At 39.5% G+C, this 17,593-nt stretch overlaps 1 protein-coding gene across 1 annotated transcript; it reads left to right on the top strand.

Annotated features, from left to right (window-relative positions):
• Positions 1 to 429: 429 nt before the first annotated feature.
• Positions 430 to 16,489, top strand: map3k9 (mitogen-activated protein kinase kinase kinase 9). The gene is made up of 11 exons (XM_055171047.2): positions 430 to 1,273; positions 4,670 to 5,083; positions 6,190 to 6,370; positions 9,114 to 9,262; positions 9,448 to 9,623; positions 9,941 to 10,181; positions 11,536 to 11,658; positions 11,775 to 11,898; positions 12,003 to 12,115; positions 14,342 to 15,076; positions 15,224 to 16,489. Exons 1-11 carry the CDS (start codon positions 898 to 900, stop codon positions 15,631 to 15,633), a joined length of 3,042 nt encoding a protein of 1,013 aa, XP_055027022.2. The 5' UTR covers positions 430 to 897; the 3' UTR covers positions 15,634 to 16,489.
• The last annotated feature ends 1,104 nt before the right edge of the window (positions 16,490 to 17,593 follow it).

Below are 17,593 nucleotides of genomic sequence, written 5' to 3'. Positions count from 1 at the left end.
AAATAGCCAATAGCGTTTCATTTACCTCACAACCTGGAATCTTTTTTTGTTTTTAAACAGCGATTTTTTTTTTACAAAAAAGCAGATATTTTGTTTTGAATTGAAAAGATACAGAACAATAATACAAGAGAAAAGGAACAAAATGCACAATAACTAAAATAGAAATGAATTAAATGACAGTGAGGGATAAGCTCAGTAGTGTACTTTCCTCGTGTTTTCAGATAAAAAAACTTGGGGGGAAACATCTTAAAATGCGGTACTGTATATGTTAGATGCTTTACATTCATGTATATGTTTATAGCCAAAAGAAGTCAGGTTTATTAGCCAAAATTCTTTTCCAGTTTCTTTACCTGTATTAATGACATATCATATAACTAATATATTAGTACATATTCAGCCAAAACGTATTTATAAACGTATTAATATCATGGGGACTTTTTTAGTACTGTATCATGTGCGCTCGTGCGCTGTCCCGTGCCCGTGGTGCTGAACTCACTCTACCGCATTTACTGTGAAAGAGATTTAATGGGCGGGTCCTAGAAACACAAAACGTGATTGATGCCCCACTGCGCCAATCAAACACTTCGAATCAGGGACTCGTTAACACGTTAAACCACTGGAATCAGGTGCTGGGAGGGGGACGAGTGCTGGCTCAGGGACGGACGAGGGGTGCGGGACAATGTTGTAGCCAGTTTAAGAAAAAAGTGCATTATGTTCGGCACCGACAGATCATTTAACCACCCGAGCGGTTCTGTTTGTGTGGTATGAGGTGGGCAACGGGTCCGATGCAGGGTAAAGCGAGAAGCTGTTCGGATTAATTGTGTATCTCTGCAGATACTCGAGCTCTGCGGCAGGCGATGAGCTAAACCGTGCCGGTTGCACCTATGGATCGGCACCATGGATGCTTTCAGTTTCCCCTTTAGCAGCAGCAAAGAGGGCGATGAAACCGCGGAGTCCTCGGGCCGGCCAGGGACACGTACCCCCGGGCATGGCCCTGCAGCGGCGGCGACCCCGTCCGGAGCTGGATACTGGACCGCCGTGTTTGATTATGATGCCACCGCTGAGGACGAGCTCAGTCTGCGGAAGGGGGATCAGGTAGAGGTGCTGTCTAAAGACTCGATGGTGTCCGGAGATGAAGGATGGTGGACGGGTATGATCGAGGACCGCGTCGGTATTTTTCCCAGTAACTACGTAAGCAGCGGTAATGTTATCTCGGAGAAGATTCTGGATACGCCGGAGGAGTACGGCGATTATTCGGTGCCTCAATTACACCGTAAGTAACGGGGGGAGTGGTACCCCGTCATCCACGGATCTAAATTAAATACAAGAGATGGCTGATGCATTCATTCTGTAACATTGATCTTTTGCGTTGAATGTGTCTGATTGATTTCTATTTGATTTTGACAACACCCCACATGAAAAATACTGTTGTATAATTCAGTATTTACTACAATAAACATTTGTAATTTGTAGTATACTTTACACTCTAAAAATGCTGGGTTGTTTTCAAACAACCCAGCATAAGTTAAAATAGCCTAAAACCCAAGAGTCTGGGCTCGTCCCTTTTGGACTCACTGTATTTGTAATGGCTATATTGTGAATTGATAAGCTTATATTTTGCTAGAGTAAACTATAATATACTACAGTGTTTTTCTTGTGGGCTAATATGTAACATGTGTTCAGTCCAAAATAAAAATGCAGTTTGCTCCCTGCCATAGCAGAGGGTTAAAAATATGAAGCTGCTGAATTAAACACAGCAAGCATCAGATGCAGATTTTGTTAAATTAACCTGGTTTAGTTGGCCCAGTCTTGATAATACCTGGTCTACTGGTCCGTCCTTAGCTGGTTGACCAGCTACCATGTTTCATGAATTACAAAAAAAACCTGTTAACTGGTTTGTGGTTGGTCTAAGACGGTATTTCTTAACCAGGAGGCCAGGAACCAATAGGGGGCTCAAGGTGACTTTAAAAAAGGACAAAGTAAGCATTAAAAGACATATTTCCTATTGTTTGGTGGTTATTTTCATAACATATATATAGTAATGGTAAACTCTAGAATATTTTACTTGGAAAAACCTTGGAAGTCTAAATGGAAGTTACAGGTCCCATTCTTTCTGTGTTTTTGAAGCTTTGATTGTGTTTACAGTGCGCAATATAACATGTGTTCATTGTTCGCATGTAAAAAACGCTGTATTTTTCACACAATTTACTTATCTTTATAGCGCTGTTTTCACTGTCCTCAAAACAGGCCGATGTCTTCCTTGTTCTGTGAAGTCCCTTCTTCAAAAATACGTAACGAGTTCTGATTGTGTAGTTTGTTTAGTGTGTTGTGATTCGACAGCAGCTTAGCTTAGCAGTGCCGTTTGAGCTTAGCTGGCGACTGACGTATTCCTGTGTGCGAAGTTTAGTTAAAAACTATTCTATTGACGTCATTCAACCGGGAAGTAGAGGGCTGTAGTCCAAACCATCCATTCGCTGTAGGCTTTGAAAGGGGAAGTGAACTTTGAGCTTTATAATTTTTCAGGTATTATTTATGCTCTACAGCAGTGTTTCTCAAACTTTTTCAGCCCAAGGACCACTTTATCTTCCAATTTTTTTCTGAGGACCACCTAACAGAATCCGACTCTAACACGCCCCCCCAAAAAAACAACAAAATAGGAAGGATAAGCTAAATTTAAGTTTAATATGCAACTGTTTTAAGTCAAAAACTAATTTTTTAAACACAAATGCAATGCTATGTTCAGAAATTATTATATGAATTTTATTTCATTTGAAAAAGTAAATGTGAAACGAGTTGCAGCTTAATATGAACAACAAACTGCACATGTGAAAAAAAAACTGCATTTAAACATACTGTAACAGCATAGGTCCCACTTAATGTCATTCCAAAGAGCCATTAATTTAAAACTGAGGTGGTGGGTATATGAAGTTTATGGTTGTAACTATGGTAACATTAAAATGCTTAAAAAAATGTTCCCCTTAATGTCCAAAATCACTGAAATTACAGGGATTTTAGACATGAAACAAAAACTAGTACATTACAAAACTAATAGATCTGTGGATTTTAGCTGCTTTCAGTTGATGCTTGATCCTTCTTTTGACTCCTCTTTGGTTTAGCCACAGATCCATTTTTATGTTATTAAAAAAAAATGGCAAGAACTGATATCACAGTTTCACAAATGCATTAAAAATCGACTTAAATAAATGACGATTGTATAGACGGTTTCATCGGACGCACGTGATACACATCTGGATCCGAACCTTATTTCCGGTTTTGTTTTTTTAATGGTCTGACTAGTTGCTAAACTGATCTCTTGAACAAATGCCTCGTCGAAAATATCAAATGTTTTGGTTTCCTATGTAATCTATGTGTTGTTTTTTCTTGCTTGTTACATAAATAAACTACGTTTAAAGTACTTTGTGGTTATTTATTATTAGCGGAGTTTACCGGAAGTTACGTGCGGACCGCGACAGCAGCTTGTTTGTTACTGCTGAAACAGTCTATAAACACTTGCCTAGTTTAGGTCATCTTTTGGCAGACCACTGGGGGGTAGTGGACCACACTTTAAGAATTACTGCTCTACAGCAACATTAAACACTAACTAAAGTTTGAAAAATTGGATCAGGAAAAATGTGACCTTTAATAAGGTCTATGATGACCTTATGAAAAATAGCTAATATGTTTCAAAACAACTACCTTTATAAGCTGGATTTTCATGCAAGGAAAAGCCTTCACAAAGTTTCCTACAGTCTTATCAAATGTACAAATATACACACAGTTGTTACTCAGATGTAGTCTGGTTTCAACATCCACAGTTTAACAGCTCTTAGCTCTTTCCTATAGCCTCAGTTTTGCAGAATCATCAAGTTGCCAGCATTTCAGTTCAGAGTCTCAAAGCACTGCAGGACCAACACGGACCTATTTGTGTGCATCTGATGCTTTAATAGTGTTTACTATAGGTGCATATGTGAGCTTTACATTAACATTTTTCTTTTAATTTTGAATGTGATGTGAAGTGTTACTAGTCTCTTTTGCTGTATGCTTAAGAGTCAGTGTGGCTGTGTTTCATATCTCTCATGCTTTTTGTTATTAGTTTTGGTGTGCCTGTGTTTCGTGATGTGTGGTGCTGGTGGTCGTCTGCTTTTTATGGATGGCTGCTGGCCTACTTTTATCATGTGGTACCTTCCAACTGCAATATTAATAGGAGACACAGTGCCCCAGACACACCGTCATTATATGAGCAGCGGGGAGGAGAGAAGCTCACACACGATTGTGTTTTACTGTCTTCAATTTGTCTTTTATCTCAGCGTTAGCCATTATAACGGCTGTCGGCAGCAAAAGCCAAACAGATTAATGCAGGGTTCTTTTCATCCGGATGCGTCACATGTATTTGAGATGTTACTCGTATGAACAGCACACAACCTTGCTATAAACAAGAGCATAAATTAACGTTGGCTGGTTTGATGGTTTCATGTGGTTCCCCTGCCTGGTCAGTTTATTTAGCAGAAAACTCATGTTTGCTTTCACTGTACACCAACTCTCTTATTCAAACACTTTCTCAGTTTTATACATGGGTGCTTATTCACAATATCATTTTCTCATCTGTTGAAAGATGTAATTACATTAAGTTAAGTAAGCCACATCTCTGTTTTCTCTCTCCCACTTTCAGTGCTCCATATAGATTTCAATGAGTTGGTCTTGGAGGAAATGATCGGTGTTGGAGGGTTTGGAAAGGTGTACAGTGCCATTTGGAAAGGCAGGGAGGTTGCAGTGAAAGCAGCCCGCCGGGACCTGGATGAGGACGTGTCTCAGACGCTTGAAAGCGTCCGGCAGGAGGCCAAGCTCTTTGCCATGCTAAAACATCCCAACATCATGGGCCTTCTGGGCGTGTGCCTGCAGGAACCCAACCTCTGTCTGGTCATGGAGTATGCCCGCGGTGGGCCCCTCAACCGGGCGCTGGCTGGAAAGCGCATCCCTCCTCACACGCTTGTGGACTGGGCTGTACAGATTGCACGTGCCATGCTTTACCTGCACTGCCAGGCCATCGTACCTGTCATCCACAGAGATCTAAAATCTAGCAACAGTAAGCAATCTTTTATTGTTAACAGATCCTATGATAGACAGACAGCATTACAGAGAGCTCTTTCAAAATGCTACCTGTCATCTTTAGTAGCTGTATTAGACATAAGAAATATGTTAATTTTTGTAACAATTGCCCCCTGTCATGGGAAGAATGGGTGTTGCAGTGTGTTTTTAGTGCGTGATTCATGTAATGGTGTTAGTGGGTTGTTATTCTGTGTTTAGTAGTTGACTTGTCGGATTGAATCCTGTAAACCTAAAGCTTGTTACAGAGGATTTCCCATCATCTTGACTCCTTGTCATTTGATTGGCTCCTCCTCTGGTCTTTTATAGGCTGCTGAGATATTGCTAAAATAAGACCTTGAAGATCAGTTAATGTTGTTATTTAAAGGGGACAGAGAATGAAAAACCATTTTTACCTTGTCTTTGTTGAATAATGGTAGTCTACCTGCATTCAGAACATACAAAAAGTGCTAGACATGCTAAACATCTAAGTCTCATAGAAATTCCTCTTTTAGAAATGTCAGCCAGAAAACGGCCCACTCTGAAAAACTGATGCTTATGACATCACAGGCATCTCACTGCCCCTCCACTTTAAAATAATTGGCTACATTTTTTAAGTGGCAGCAAAGTCAGCCAATCAGTAATGAGATTGCAAGTTAAGCCAGTAGGGGGAGTCAAATAGGTGCAAAACCACTTGTTTAAAATCCCCCACCCTAATAGAACTATCTGAGAGAGGTTTTTAGGAAGCTTCTAAGGCATTACAGACCCAAACAAACATTTTTTGTCTACATGTCACATCACAGAACAAGGATAAATACCCCGTTCAATCATTCTATGTCACCTTTAAGATATAAAACCAGGAGGATGCTGTGTGTCTTGAGGTTTATAGCTGCTGAAGTTAATTTGCTCTAAAGAGTCGAGATCAAAGCATCTAAACACAGTTTGCTTGTCAATCAAATATCCTAGCTTATGAACTTGATGTTGTTTTGTTGTAACCATAAAGAGTCTTGTTCCTTTATTGCTGGCCCATGCTAAAATTGACTACATCACATATAATGTCATTTAATTGACACCCGAGTCATTATTGTTATAAACTCTGACCCACAGTTTTGATTCTGGAGCGTGTGGAGAATGATGATCTGAGCAACAAGACTCTTAAGGTGACAGATTTCGGTTTGGCTCGAGAGTGGCATCGGACTACAAAGATGAGTGCGGCAGGAACGTATGCCTGGATGGCTCCTGAGGTCATCCGGTCCTCCACCTTCTCTAAAGGCAGTGACGTCTGGAGGTATGAATGCAAAAATGTGTGTGTCTGTCTTTACTACCTAACTAGTCCCAAAATTGGGTCTAGAATCATCTATGGTTAGTTTCATCCATATTGGTTTGTTTTGTTGGCTAGATTATAGATTAGTGTTTCCCAATCTTTTTACAATTGCCAACCCTTTGCAAACAGTCCTGGCAAACTGAAAAAATTCAAAAATTAGTTATTGTTAATTTCACATTCTCTATTAAAAAAAAAACCTTCAAAATGATATATGATTTGTTGGAATGTGATTAAAAATGACCTGTTTGAAGTTGATAGAGTCAATTTATAGAAAAATCCTGTCAGTGAGTGCGAGTAAGATTGTTTTCCTATCTTATCGCTCTTAATAACTCGTTCAACATCAAACAAGTCCTGCACGTTATTTTCTCATTTCTGCATTTTAAAATCGAAACCAAAATGTCAGACGCACAAGTGCTTTGCTTTTGATGGACATGCATTCTTTGTATAAGGAAATATTTACACCAAAAGTAAAAGTTGGATCAACTTAAAAAATTACTTCAGTGGGTAAAAAATTTTCAACAAAAATGTTCTCACTTTAAGTGAAAAATTAAAGTTGAAAATGTTTTAATATATTTTAGGTGTTACCAAATAAAGTTTTTTTTTTTAATTCCCCTTAAATTTTTAACTTAAAGTGAGAAAATTTAAACTTAGGAAATTAAATATTTTTTAGGTTTTACCAACTGAAAGTAAGTTTTTCAAGTAGATCAGCTTTCACTTTTTATATTGTTTGAAGGTACACATTTAAGATGTTTACTTACTGTTTGCAGCATTGGGATTGCTAGACGACGGCTTAAAGGGGCCATGTCACAAGACTTTTTTAAAATGTAAACTAAAGCTTTGGTGTCCCCAGAGTACATATTTGAAGTTTTAGCTCAAAATACCCCACAAATTATTTGTTATAACATGTTAAAATTGCCACTTTGTAGGTGCGAGCAAAAATGTGCCATTTTGGGTGTCCTTTAAAATGCAAATGAGCTGATGAAATGAAAACACTGATCGCTATGATGGTGGTTTGTTAAAATTGTAAATCAGTTGTGCTGTCAATTCTTTTTTTATCTCTCTTTCTCTCTGCACTAAATGGCAGTGCCATGGTTGGATAGTGCAGATTAAAGGGCGGTATTATTATAATAAGATCCCCTTATGACATCATAAGGGGAGCTAAATTTCAATGACCTAATTTTTCACATGCTTGCAGAGAATGGTTTACCAAAACGAAGTTACTGGGTTGTTCTTTTACACATTTTCTAGATTGATAGAAGGACTGTGGACCCAATTTTACCACTGAAATAAAAAGTCAGATTTTCATGCTATGGCTTCTTTAATGTACTTATTTTTATAGTTTATGGCGTTTATAAAACGGTTACATCATATGCATAGCAGGGTTTCACAAAATAAAACACAAATAAGTTGTAATTATATTAGTACAAATATTACTCTTCCTCCAAATAAAGTAGTTCCTCAGAATCAAGTGTGGCTGCAACAGAGCGCAGTTCCCAACCAACACAGACGCAGCAAAGGCACAATGAAAATATGATAAAAGACTGTGGTGTTTATTTTTATATATCAACATTCATCTAAAATATACATTAACATTTATATCGTGCAACTGTCGAAGTGATGATCAAATATGCTTGGAAGCATGCTTAACTCTTTCCCCGTCAGCGTTTTTTTTAAGTTGCCACCCAGTTTTAGTTTAATGCCTTATAGAAAAATTATCTTCTTTAAATAAACATAAAATATAAAATGAAAGAACAGTCCATCCGCTTTCCAACAACATCAAAAAACGTTTCATCCTACCTTCATTTGTTCTCTTATCAGTTATCACCTCTCAAATTTTCAGCTAAAAGCGGAGATAATTCCATTTTTGTGAAGAACTTTGTAAGAGATCAGATTCAGAGCCTGATCAAAACTTACACATCACGCTAAATCCACCACAACGCTGTTGTGTCGAATGAATGCCTCAGTGTTTAAGTTGGGTAAGATTGCCATCTAGTGGATAATAGCGGAAATATTAATAAGACAAAAAATACCTCAGAGAACGAGAACGTTTTCTCTTTATTGACGAAATGTTTTATTTATTGACATTTATCTGGATATCGCCATAACTGTGCAAAGGTAGAAAAATAAAAACATGATTAAAGACTGTGGTGTTTATTTTCATAAATCAGTACGCAGCAACAGTGGCGCAGTGATACTTGTGATGCGGTCTGAACCGTGGGTTTACCGGGGTATTTTATCACGGCTTAGAACGCGTTTCAACCAATCAGAATGAAGAACCAGAACGAGCCGTTTTATAAAATTAATTTTGCAAGATGACATGTCTGTTTCCTTACTGTATAGCTTCTAATGCTTGTACTTCATGGTACTTCTGTTACTCTACCTTAAGCTTGTTAGATATCAATTGTAATATTTATATTCCTGTGTGCGAGTTTTCTTTTGTCTTGTTTTTTTTAAGTTTCTCTGTCTTTTTGTCAGCCAGTTGCTCTCTGCAGCACATATTTTAAATTAGACAAAATTAAACTTGAGATCTTTTTGAAATGTTAATGGGAGTGTTTGTAAACTCCAGCACTGTCATGTTTTGTAGTGTTTGTGTTATTGTCACAGTGGCTGTTGCCTACTATTTCAGGCAGAAGTAATGTTTTTTGACAGCTTGCGGTTGTCAGTAAAGTTTAGTTTGAACTCCAAACTCTTTGTCTCTTTCTCTCAGTTACGGAGTTTTGCTGTGGGAGCTGCTGACAGGAGAAGTGCCATTTCGTGGCATTGATGGTCTGGCAGTAGCTTACGGTGTGGCCATGAACAAACTGTCTTTGCCCATCCCATCCACCTGTCCTGAGCCATTTGCTCGACTAATGGAAGGCAAGAAAACTTTTTATTTTCAGCTTACTAGAAATTGTATTCATTTTTTTGTACTGGTTTACATGAATGGCTACCCTCTATTAAAGGACTAGTTCGCCCAAAAATTAAAACACCCCCACCCACCTTCTTCTTAGCATCTGTTTAGCTGACAGGCTGTCTACTGTTTGTTGTTTCATCTGCTGTAGACTGTTGGAATGTAGACTCTCATGCACGTCCACCTTTCACCAGTATTCTGGACCAGCTGACAGCTATTGAGGAGTCTGGATTCTTTGAAATGCCAGCTGAATCGTTCCAGTCCCTGCAGGATGACTGGAAGCTGGAGGTTCAGGAGATGTTTGACCAACTCAGAGCCAAAGAGAAGGTCTGCATTCACACAAAGCACTCACAGACACACTTTTTCTAAGCTACAACAAACAAAAGTATCTAAACATCACACACACTAGATATGCATAGAGCTAAATAAAGCTGGTTCATCAGAAACCGCATACTTTTAATAAATCTTTGATTTCCAATCAATTCTGTGTGAAACTCACAGCTGTAGTGACACAAAAATAATTCATGGCTTAATGTATTTCTGCATTTCTTATTCACTGGATTTTTGCCATAAGTGATCAAGTTTACGAAGTTATACATACCACAGAGCAGAATGATGGGTAAGTGGATCTTTTCTTTCTGTAGGAGTTACGATCTTGGGAGGAGGAACTGAGTCGTGCGGCTCTACAGCAGAAGTACCAAGAAGAGGCTTTACGGCGGCGTGAGCAGGAACTGGCAGAGAGAGAAATTCACATCTTGGAGAGAGAGCTCAATGTCATCATTCACCAGCTCTACCAGGAGAAACCACGCGTGCAACACCGTCATGGAAAGTTCCGGTGCAGTCGACTTAAACTGCGTGATGGGAACCGCATCAGCCTGCCGTCCGGTTAGTATTTCACAGGGAGCATCCTAATTTGAATGAAATCTGTAAAGTGAAATATCGGTTTGGTTTATATATATATATATATATATATATATATGTTTTAATTCCCATAAAGTTTTATAAAATTTACCTATTATATAATACACTCACCTAAAGGATTATTAGGAACACCTATTCATTTCTCATTAATGCAATTATCTAATCAACCAATCACATGGCAGTTGCTTCAATGCATTTAGGGGTTTGGTCCTGGTCAAGACAATGTCCTAAATTCCAAACTGAATGTCAGAATGGGAAAGAACGGTGATTTGAGCAATTTTGATTCAATCTTGTTAAATCAATGCCACGTGGAATGAAGGCAGTTTTGAAGGCAAAAGGGGGTCGAACACAATATTAGTATGGTGTTCCTAATAATCCTTTAGGTGAGTGTATATCCTCTATAGAATCAGCTTTGTCTGGCACTCTCCCAATTTTTTTTCCTAGGGGATTTTTTCAACCCCTGGGGAGTCCGCTGACATTGGCTTAACTTAGCGCCCTCCTCTATACGTTACATTATTAATACACTCGCTAGTACAGTTAATCTTAGCCGCTGTATTCTGCTGCTTTTCTGTTTTCTACTGCATCTATTAATGTAAAGCTGCTTTGAAACAATTAAATAATTGAAAAATAAAATTGAATAGTCATTTTACATGGCCAGCTATACTTCTTTCAGTGCATCATGGCATTGTCTTTGGCAGGGCTGAAAGAGGCAGAAATTTACAGGGGGACTCTAGTTTGGAGGGGAGGGGCATTTTAATGACTTCTTAAATGGGTTAAAAATAACAACTTTTATGTTTCCTCCTAAGTTTGTTTTCTTGAGTATTTAAATCACACAAACGTTTAACAATTTATCAACTGATTTGCCCTCAGGTTAAAGAAAGATTTTGTAGATTGTGAAAATTTGGATATTTGGTTAATGGATATTTTAAATAAGAAACCGATACATCAGTCATGTGACTGTGAGGTGTCATGTGACAAGCTTGATAATGCATTATAAAATAATAGTTGCAATAACAAAAAAAATTGATCGCCATTAAATTGATTAAATGTAATTCCTTTTCAATTTCACCATTTTTAAAATTCTAACCAGTTTGAGGTGGAACTCTTTTCCCCCTCGAAATTCACTCCCTGGATTCCATCCCCCAGTGCCCCCCCCCATTTCCACCCCTGGTTTTTGGTCAAAACAAGGGATCTTATAAAACATACAAGTTGATGACTGTTAGCACCAGTTTTTATAAGATTATTTTAAATGGTACCTTCATACTGTGTGTATGCTGTTATGTATGTGGTTTTATTATGCTTTGTGTGTGTGTTTTAGATTTTCAGCATAAGATCACAGTACAAGCATCCCCATCTCTGGACAGGAGGTGGAGCTTTCTGGGCAGTAACTCCACCCCTCCAAATAGTCCCCCTGTTTTGCCACGCCTTCGAGCAATTCAGTGTAAGCGTGTGTAACTGCATTATGGTGCAGTACTGTGTGCATCTAAACAGTATCTATACAAAACCTACTGTATACAGTGTCAAAGCCAAAATCTTAATAGAACTTTATGATGACAGTAACGCCTGGGGTTGGAGGTCAAGCATGGGGTCGTAATGCTGCATTTCAGTTTGATGAAGAGGAAGAAAGAAAATGTACACGCAAAAAAGGGAGAACCCAAAGAGAACACAGCGCTGATGAAAGGTATGTGTGTGTGTGTGTGTGTGTGTGTTCATAATTCTTTACCAAATTTGTTTACACATACATGTATACGTGTGTTACTGTGTGCATGCGTCTGTCTCACATAGTTTGAGGACTCCTAAAGAGGTCAGTCGGCAGCGTTCCTGTAGTGCACCAAACCTGCGCCGATCCCCCAGACACAGTCCTGCGGTCCCCGGAGTATCCAGCCTGGCAGAGACTGGTAAAACTTGGTTTACATTACACTTACACTTACATTACTACATCACACATGCATCAAAATCAAGTGCTATAACCACAATAGATATTGAGAAAGACATAGTATGCCCCATTATACTCAGATTATGGTTTAACCCATACAGGTTTTTAAAGGGTACATATCATAGCATGTCCAAAATGCTATAACATCCAAAATTTGGGTGTGAGCAAAAAGTGCTCTTTTTATGTGTGTACCTTTTAAATGCAAATGAGTTACTGCTACTCACTTACTTACCCAGAGAGACTTGGACCCTGTCCCAAATGGTGCACTTTATGTTGACTTTCGGTCTCGTGGCCTTAAATTGTGCTGGCTCGCTTAGTCTACGAGTCCGTAGGGTGTCCCATCTGTCATTTTTATGCTCTGAAGTGTGCTCATCAGCGCCCCCTTTGCACCCTTGATACGGTCTTCAGACCAATCAGACGACGGATGGGAGGAGTTCACGCTAATGGACAACTTCTCTTCCTATTTCCAACGTGAAGGGAGTCTGTCCCAAAATACGACTCTGGTGGGCCCTCAAGGACTTGCATCAAGGGTCCCTAAGGTCTGCACTACATGATGTCATCAAAGTGTGGACTCTGAGGAAGTTTATAAGTCCAAGGTGTGCCATTTGGGACTAGTGACTAGTGCAGCCTCCAGAGGTCACATTTGTAGACTGCATACGTCATCAAGACGAATATTAACAATTATAAGTTGACTAAAGAGTTTCAATGTTTTTCCTATTTAAAACTTGACCCTTCTGTAGTTACATCGTGTACTAAGACCAACGGAAAATTAAGTTGCGATTTTCTAGGCAGATATGGCTAAGAACTATACTCTCATTCTGGCGTAATAATCAAGGACTTTGCTGCCGTAACATGGCTGCAGCAGGCACAATGATATTACGCAGCAGGGGACTATTTTCGGGCACTGCGTAATATTATTGTGCCTCCTGCAGCCATGTTACGGCAGCAAAGTCCTTGATTATTGAGGGCGATGCTAATGGTCTAATCAGATTCAATGGATTGTGCTAAGCTATGCTAAAAGTGGTACCGCCAGACCCAGAAATCAGGATTCCAAAACGGTAAAAATCAATTGTTTAACTCTAGGGGAGCTGGAAAATAAGCCTATTTTCAAAAAAGTGGAGTGTCCCTTTAAATAAACCAGGCTTAAATGCGTATGCAGCCTGAATATGCGACCTCCGGAGGCTGTGAAAACAGTCTGAGACAATAGTATCTTTAACCGCATTAGCACTACAATGTGCTAACAAACACATTAAGAAAAAATTTAGGGTAAAATTGACCAAACAGTCAGTGGGTAGGGCTTTGTTTGTGTGAGGTCACATTAACAAGTGAGACTACAGTGTTTTTTTCTTTTTCTTTATTTATTCTTTACACCATTCCAGCATCTATGTCTATATTCATGGCAAGAACCAGTTAATCCATATAAGTTAATCCTTATACAGGTTGGGAGGGACAATTTGGTATTTCCAATACACCTAACTTGCATGTTTTTGGTCTGTGGGAAGAAACCGGAGTTTACTGTGAGGCAACAGCATTGCATTTTTTTCATTGTATGCCAACACATATTTATGTCCAAACACTTTGTAAAAGTGGATTTTGCATAATATGTTCCCTTTAATGATTGTAAAACAACATTTTGGCTCTCTGTTCAGATGTACACCCATAGATTAAAAACATATACAGATATGGACCGGTGCAGATATAAACAAATATGTACAGAAGGACATACACAACATATATGAGCGTATACAGTAGTCCTCAATATACTATTATTGCAAACCAACAAATACATATACTGTAAATAGGGATAAAAGACAGAATGTTATAGAGAATAGTAGCCTAAAATGCTGTTTAAAATTAATAATTGTGTAGCTAAATTTGTCTGTAATCAGTTTTGTGTGACTGTTAAGTAGAAACATTATTTCACAAAGCACTAAAATAGTATTACACTGGCACTTTTTTAAAGTATAATGACAATTTACTGATGTAATATTTTCATTATTGTGCCAATTTAACCAACTTCAACTCATTTTAGATTACGCAATGAATTTAAACCATAAACTAAACACAAAATTATAGTTTTATCAAGAAAGCAAATAAGCAATAAACAACAACCCCCCTGACAAGTATGGGGTGATCTGATGATGCAACATTGTGAAATCTCTCTGCCCCCCCAACTTTCTCTTTGTAGAAAATGAGGACTGCTGCTTCCCATCTGAGTCAGCTGATTCTCCTGGCCAATCATACCTCTGCATCCCATTCCACAGGGATGGTCCTGCTGCGGAAAGCCAAGGCACAGAGAGCGGTACGACTGCTACGGCTTCTGACGCATCTCCCAGTTATACGCGTCGTACCCCAACCGGAAGCCGTAAATCAGAGCTGGTGTTGCTCGGTTGGGGTGCGGTTTTGGCTGCCGTGGCATTAGGCCATAACCTACTGGACCTTGTGCGTGTAGAGGAGAGTGTCCGTCCACGATGGGAAGGGTTGTTTCATCGTGCTGGTGGTCAAATTCGCTGTACCAGCTCACCCACAAGGAAACTTTTTAAACGTGAAAGCCCCCGTCGCCCTCCCCCTCTGCCTTCTTCCCAAACACTGCTGTCTCTCTCATCTATCTCAGACTGTAACTCAACCCGGTCTCTCCTTCGCTTTGACAGCGAAGAGCTACTTGTGATCCACCCATCTATGCCACATGCCCCACCACCTGTACAGACTCCGCCTCCTCTGAACCCACTTGTCAACACCCACCTGGAGAGCTTTAAACGACACCCTCGACAGTCTCTCACACCTACACACGTGCCCTCTGCTCCCAGTGCCACCTGTAAGCTTCGTCGCACACCATCAGATGGCGCAATAAAAATAGGATCTGCCCATAATATCCATAATCACACAGCAACTACGCCCTCCAAAACATTACAGGAGCAGACAGGTGAGAAACATATATAAACTTCTATCAAGCCTAGACATGATGTTTAATTATATAAATATGATCAAATTTACATAATCAATAACATGGCAGTAAGGGTATGAAAATAATTTGAGTTTGCTAATGTGCTTTTGTGATGCCACTGTACAGTGAGTCCATGGAGCCTAAGCGAGGTCCCCTCCGAGGTGCCCCGTTTGCCTGACCCGAATCTAATTTTTCCACCTACACCACGTCGCCGCTTTCAGCCTGAGCGCCCCAAGACTCTTGACTTCCTGGCTAGGCCCCGCCCATCTCCGCGAGCACGCTGTGGATCCCAGTGGGGTGAATCCCCTGCTCACACCTCTAGCACCGAAACCCCATCCACTGTGGAGTTTGGAGGAGCTGTGGCTGTTCTTCCTACTCCAATGGAACCACCAACCCCTTTTTCCCCTTGGGTGAATGACAGCCTTTTGGACCAACAGGATGAGGGACAAGGCAAAGATGGGACACGGCCTCTCCCATCAGATCCCAGTTTAACCCGAGATTCGCCTTATAGAGTGCGGCCAGGGTTCTGTTCCTGATTTCACTTTGATGGAGTTACCCCACTAATCCAAATTTCACACGGTGATGGTTAAAGGGATAGTTCACCCAAAAATTTTCTCATGTTGTTCTTAACCTGTATGAGTTTCTTTTTTCTGATGAACACAAAAGAAGATATTTTGATGAGTGATGGTGTGCGCACAGCTGATTGTACTGTAACCATAGGAAAAACAAATATCATTGAATTCAATGGGTACTGTCAACTGTGTGCTTACCAATATTTATCAAAATATCAGAAGAAATGTATTTATACAGGTTTAGAAAATCATGAGGATGTGAAAATGATGACAGAAGTTTCATTTTGGGTGAACTATCCCTTTAATGTGAATTACAAATACATGAGTACAGATGTCGCACTTAAAAGTCCAAACAGACATTTAAAGGGATAGTTCACCCAAAAATGAAAATAATGTCATTGATGACTCACCCTCAGGTCGTTTCAGGCTCGTGTGACCTTTGTTTATCTTCGGAGCACAGTTTGGGATGTTTTGTATTTGGTCCCAGAGCTTGTTGACCCTTCGTTGAAAATCGATGCACTGTATAGACGGTTTCAGCAGTAACAACATAACCAAGCGGCTTTCGTGGTCCTCACGTAACTTCCGGTAAACTCTGTGAAGAATAAATAACAACAAAGTCCTTTTAAAGTAGTTTATTTATATAGCAAGCACAATAAACAACACGTAGATTACATAGGAACCCAAAACATTTGTTATTTTCGACAAGGTATTTGTTTAAAAGTTCAGTTTCAGCAACTAGTCAGACCATTAAACAAACAGAAACCGGAAGTAAAGTTCAGACCAGACGCTTATTGGGTGAAACAGTCTATACTGTCCATGTGCAGAAGGGTAATTAAAACATCATCAAAGTAGTCCATGTGACATTAGTGGGTCAGTTGGAGTTTGTTGAAGCATGGAAAATACATTTTGGTCAAAAAAATAAATAAATTGCGACTTTGTTCAGCATTGTTTTCTCTTCCGCGTCTGTTGTGGGGTGCATGCGCTGGACTGGAGTCGCGTGACTGCAGTGACGCGGCTGACGTGTTATTCTTAGACATTTTTGCGAAGGTTTTTTTTTCAAACTTACAGCGTGCATCTCTCTCAGTCTGTAAACGAACGCACAAAAACAAAAAAACTAAAACAGCTGGGGCGCACCAGATAACACGTCAGTCGCGTCACTGCAGTCACGTGACTTTGGTCTCGCGCATGTGCTTCACGGAAGAGCAGAAGAGAGGACAATGCTGAATAAAGTCATAATTTTTGTTGTTTTTGGACCGAAGTGTATTTTCGATGCTTCAACGTGTTCTGGCTGACCCACTGATGTCACATGGACTGCTCTGATGATGTTTTTATTGCCTTTCTTGACATGGACAGTATACCGTACGTAGATTTTCAACGAAGGGTCACCAAGCTCTCGGACTGAATCTGGAACATCTTGAACTGTGTTCCGAGGATGAATTGAGGTCTTGCGAGTTTGGAGCGACGTGGGGGTGGGTCATTAATGACATTATTTTCATTTTGGGTGAACTATCCCTAAATGACTTTCATTGCTGAATGCAAGGGTATAAGGGCACATCCTTAAAACCTGCAGGAAAGTTCTGGTTATACAAATGTGACCCTGTCTGTGAAATCCAGGCTAAAGTCTCAATCTAATTATGAGATTAGGAGCATCAATGTTTAATTTTAATAATTTGTTTTACTTTTATTTCAATCATTAGCATGCTCTTACTCAGTCAATATTAAAGATGTCAAAATTATATTTTCACAAAACTGTCTTTACATTATCTAGGATGAATTTATGTAGAAAACCCTAACTCACAAAAATGACTTTAGATGGGTTTTCACAGAGTAGGTCACAAATATTCACTGAATATAGGATGGTTTTACAGAACTACCATAAATACTTTTTGATAATTCAGATGTTCTGGTCCAACTGGTAGTCCTA

Source organism: Misgurnus anguillicaudatus, chromosome 11 (genome assembly GCF_027580225.2).
Source record: "Misgurnus anguillicaudatus chromosome 11, ASM2758022v2, whole genome shotgun sequence".
Taxonomy (NCBI): domain Eukaryota; kingdom Metazoa; phylum Chordata; class Actinopteri; order Cypriniformes; family Cobitidae; genus Misgurnus; species Misgurnus anguillicaudatus.
This window is presented reverse-complemented; position numbering and strand designations above follow the sequence as displayed.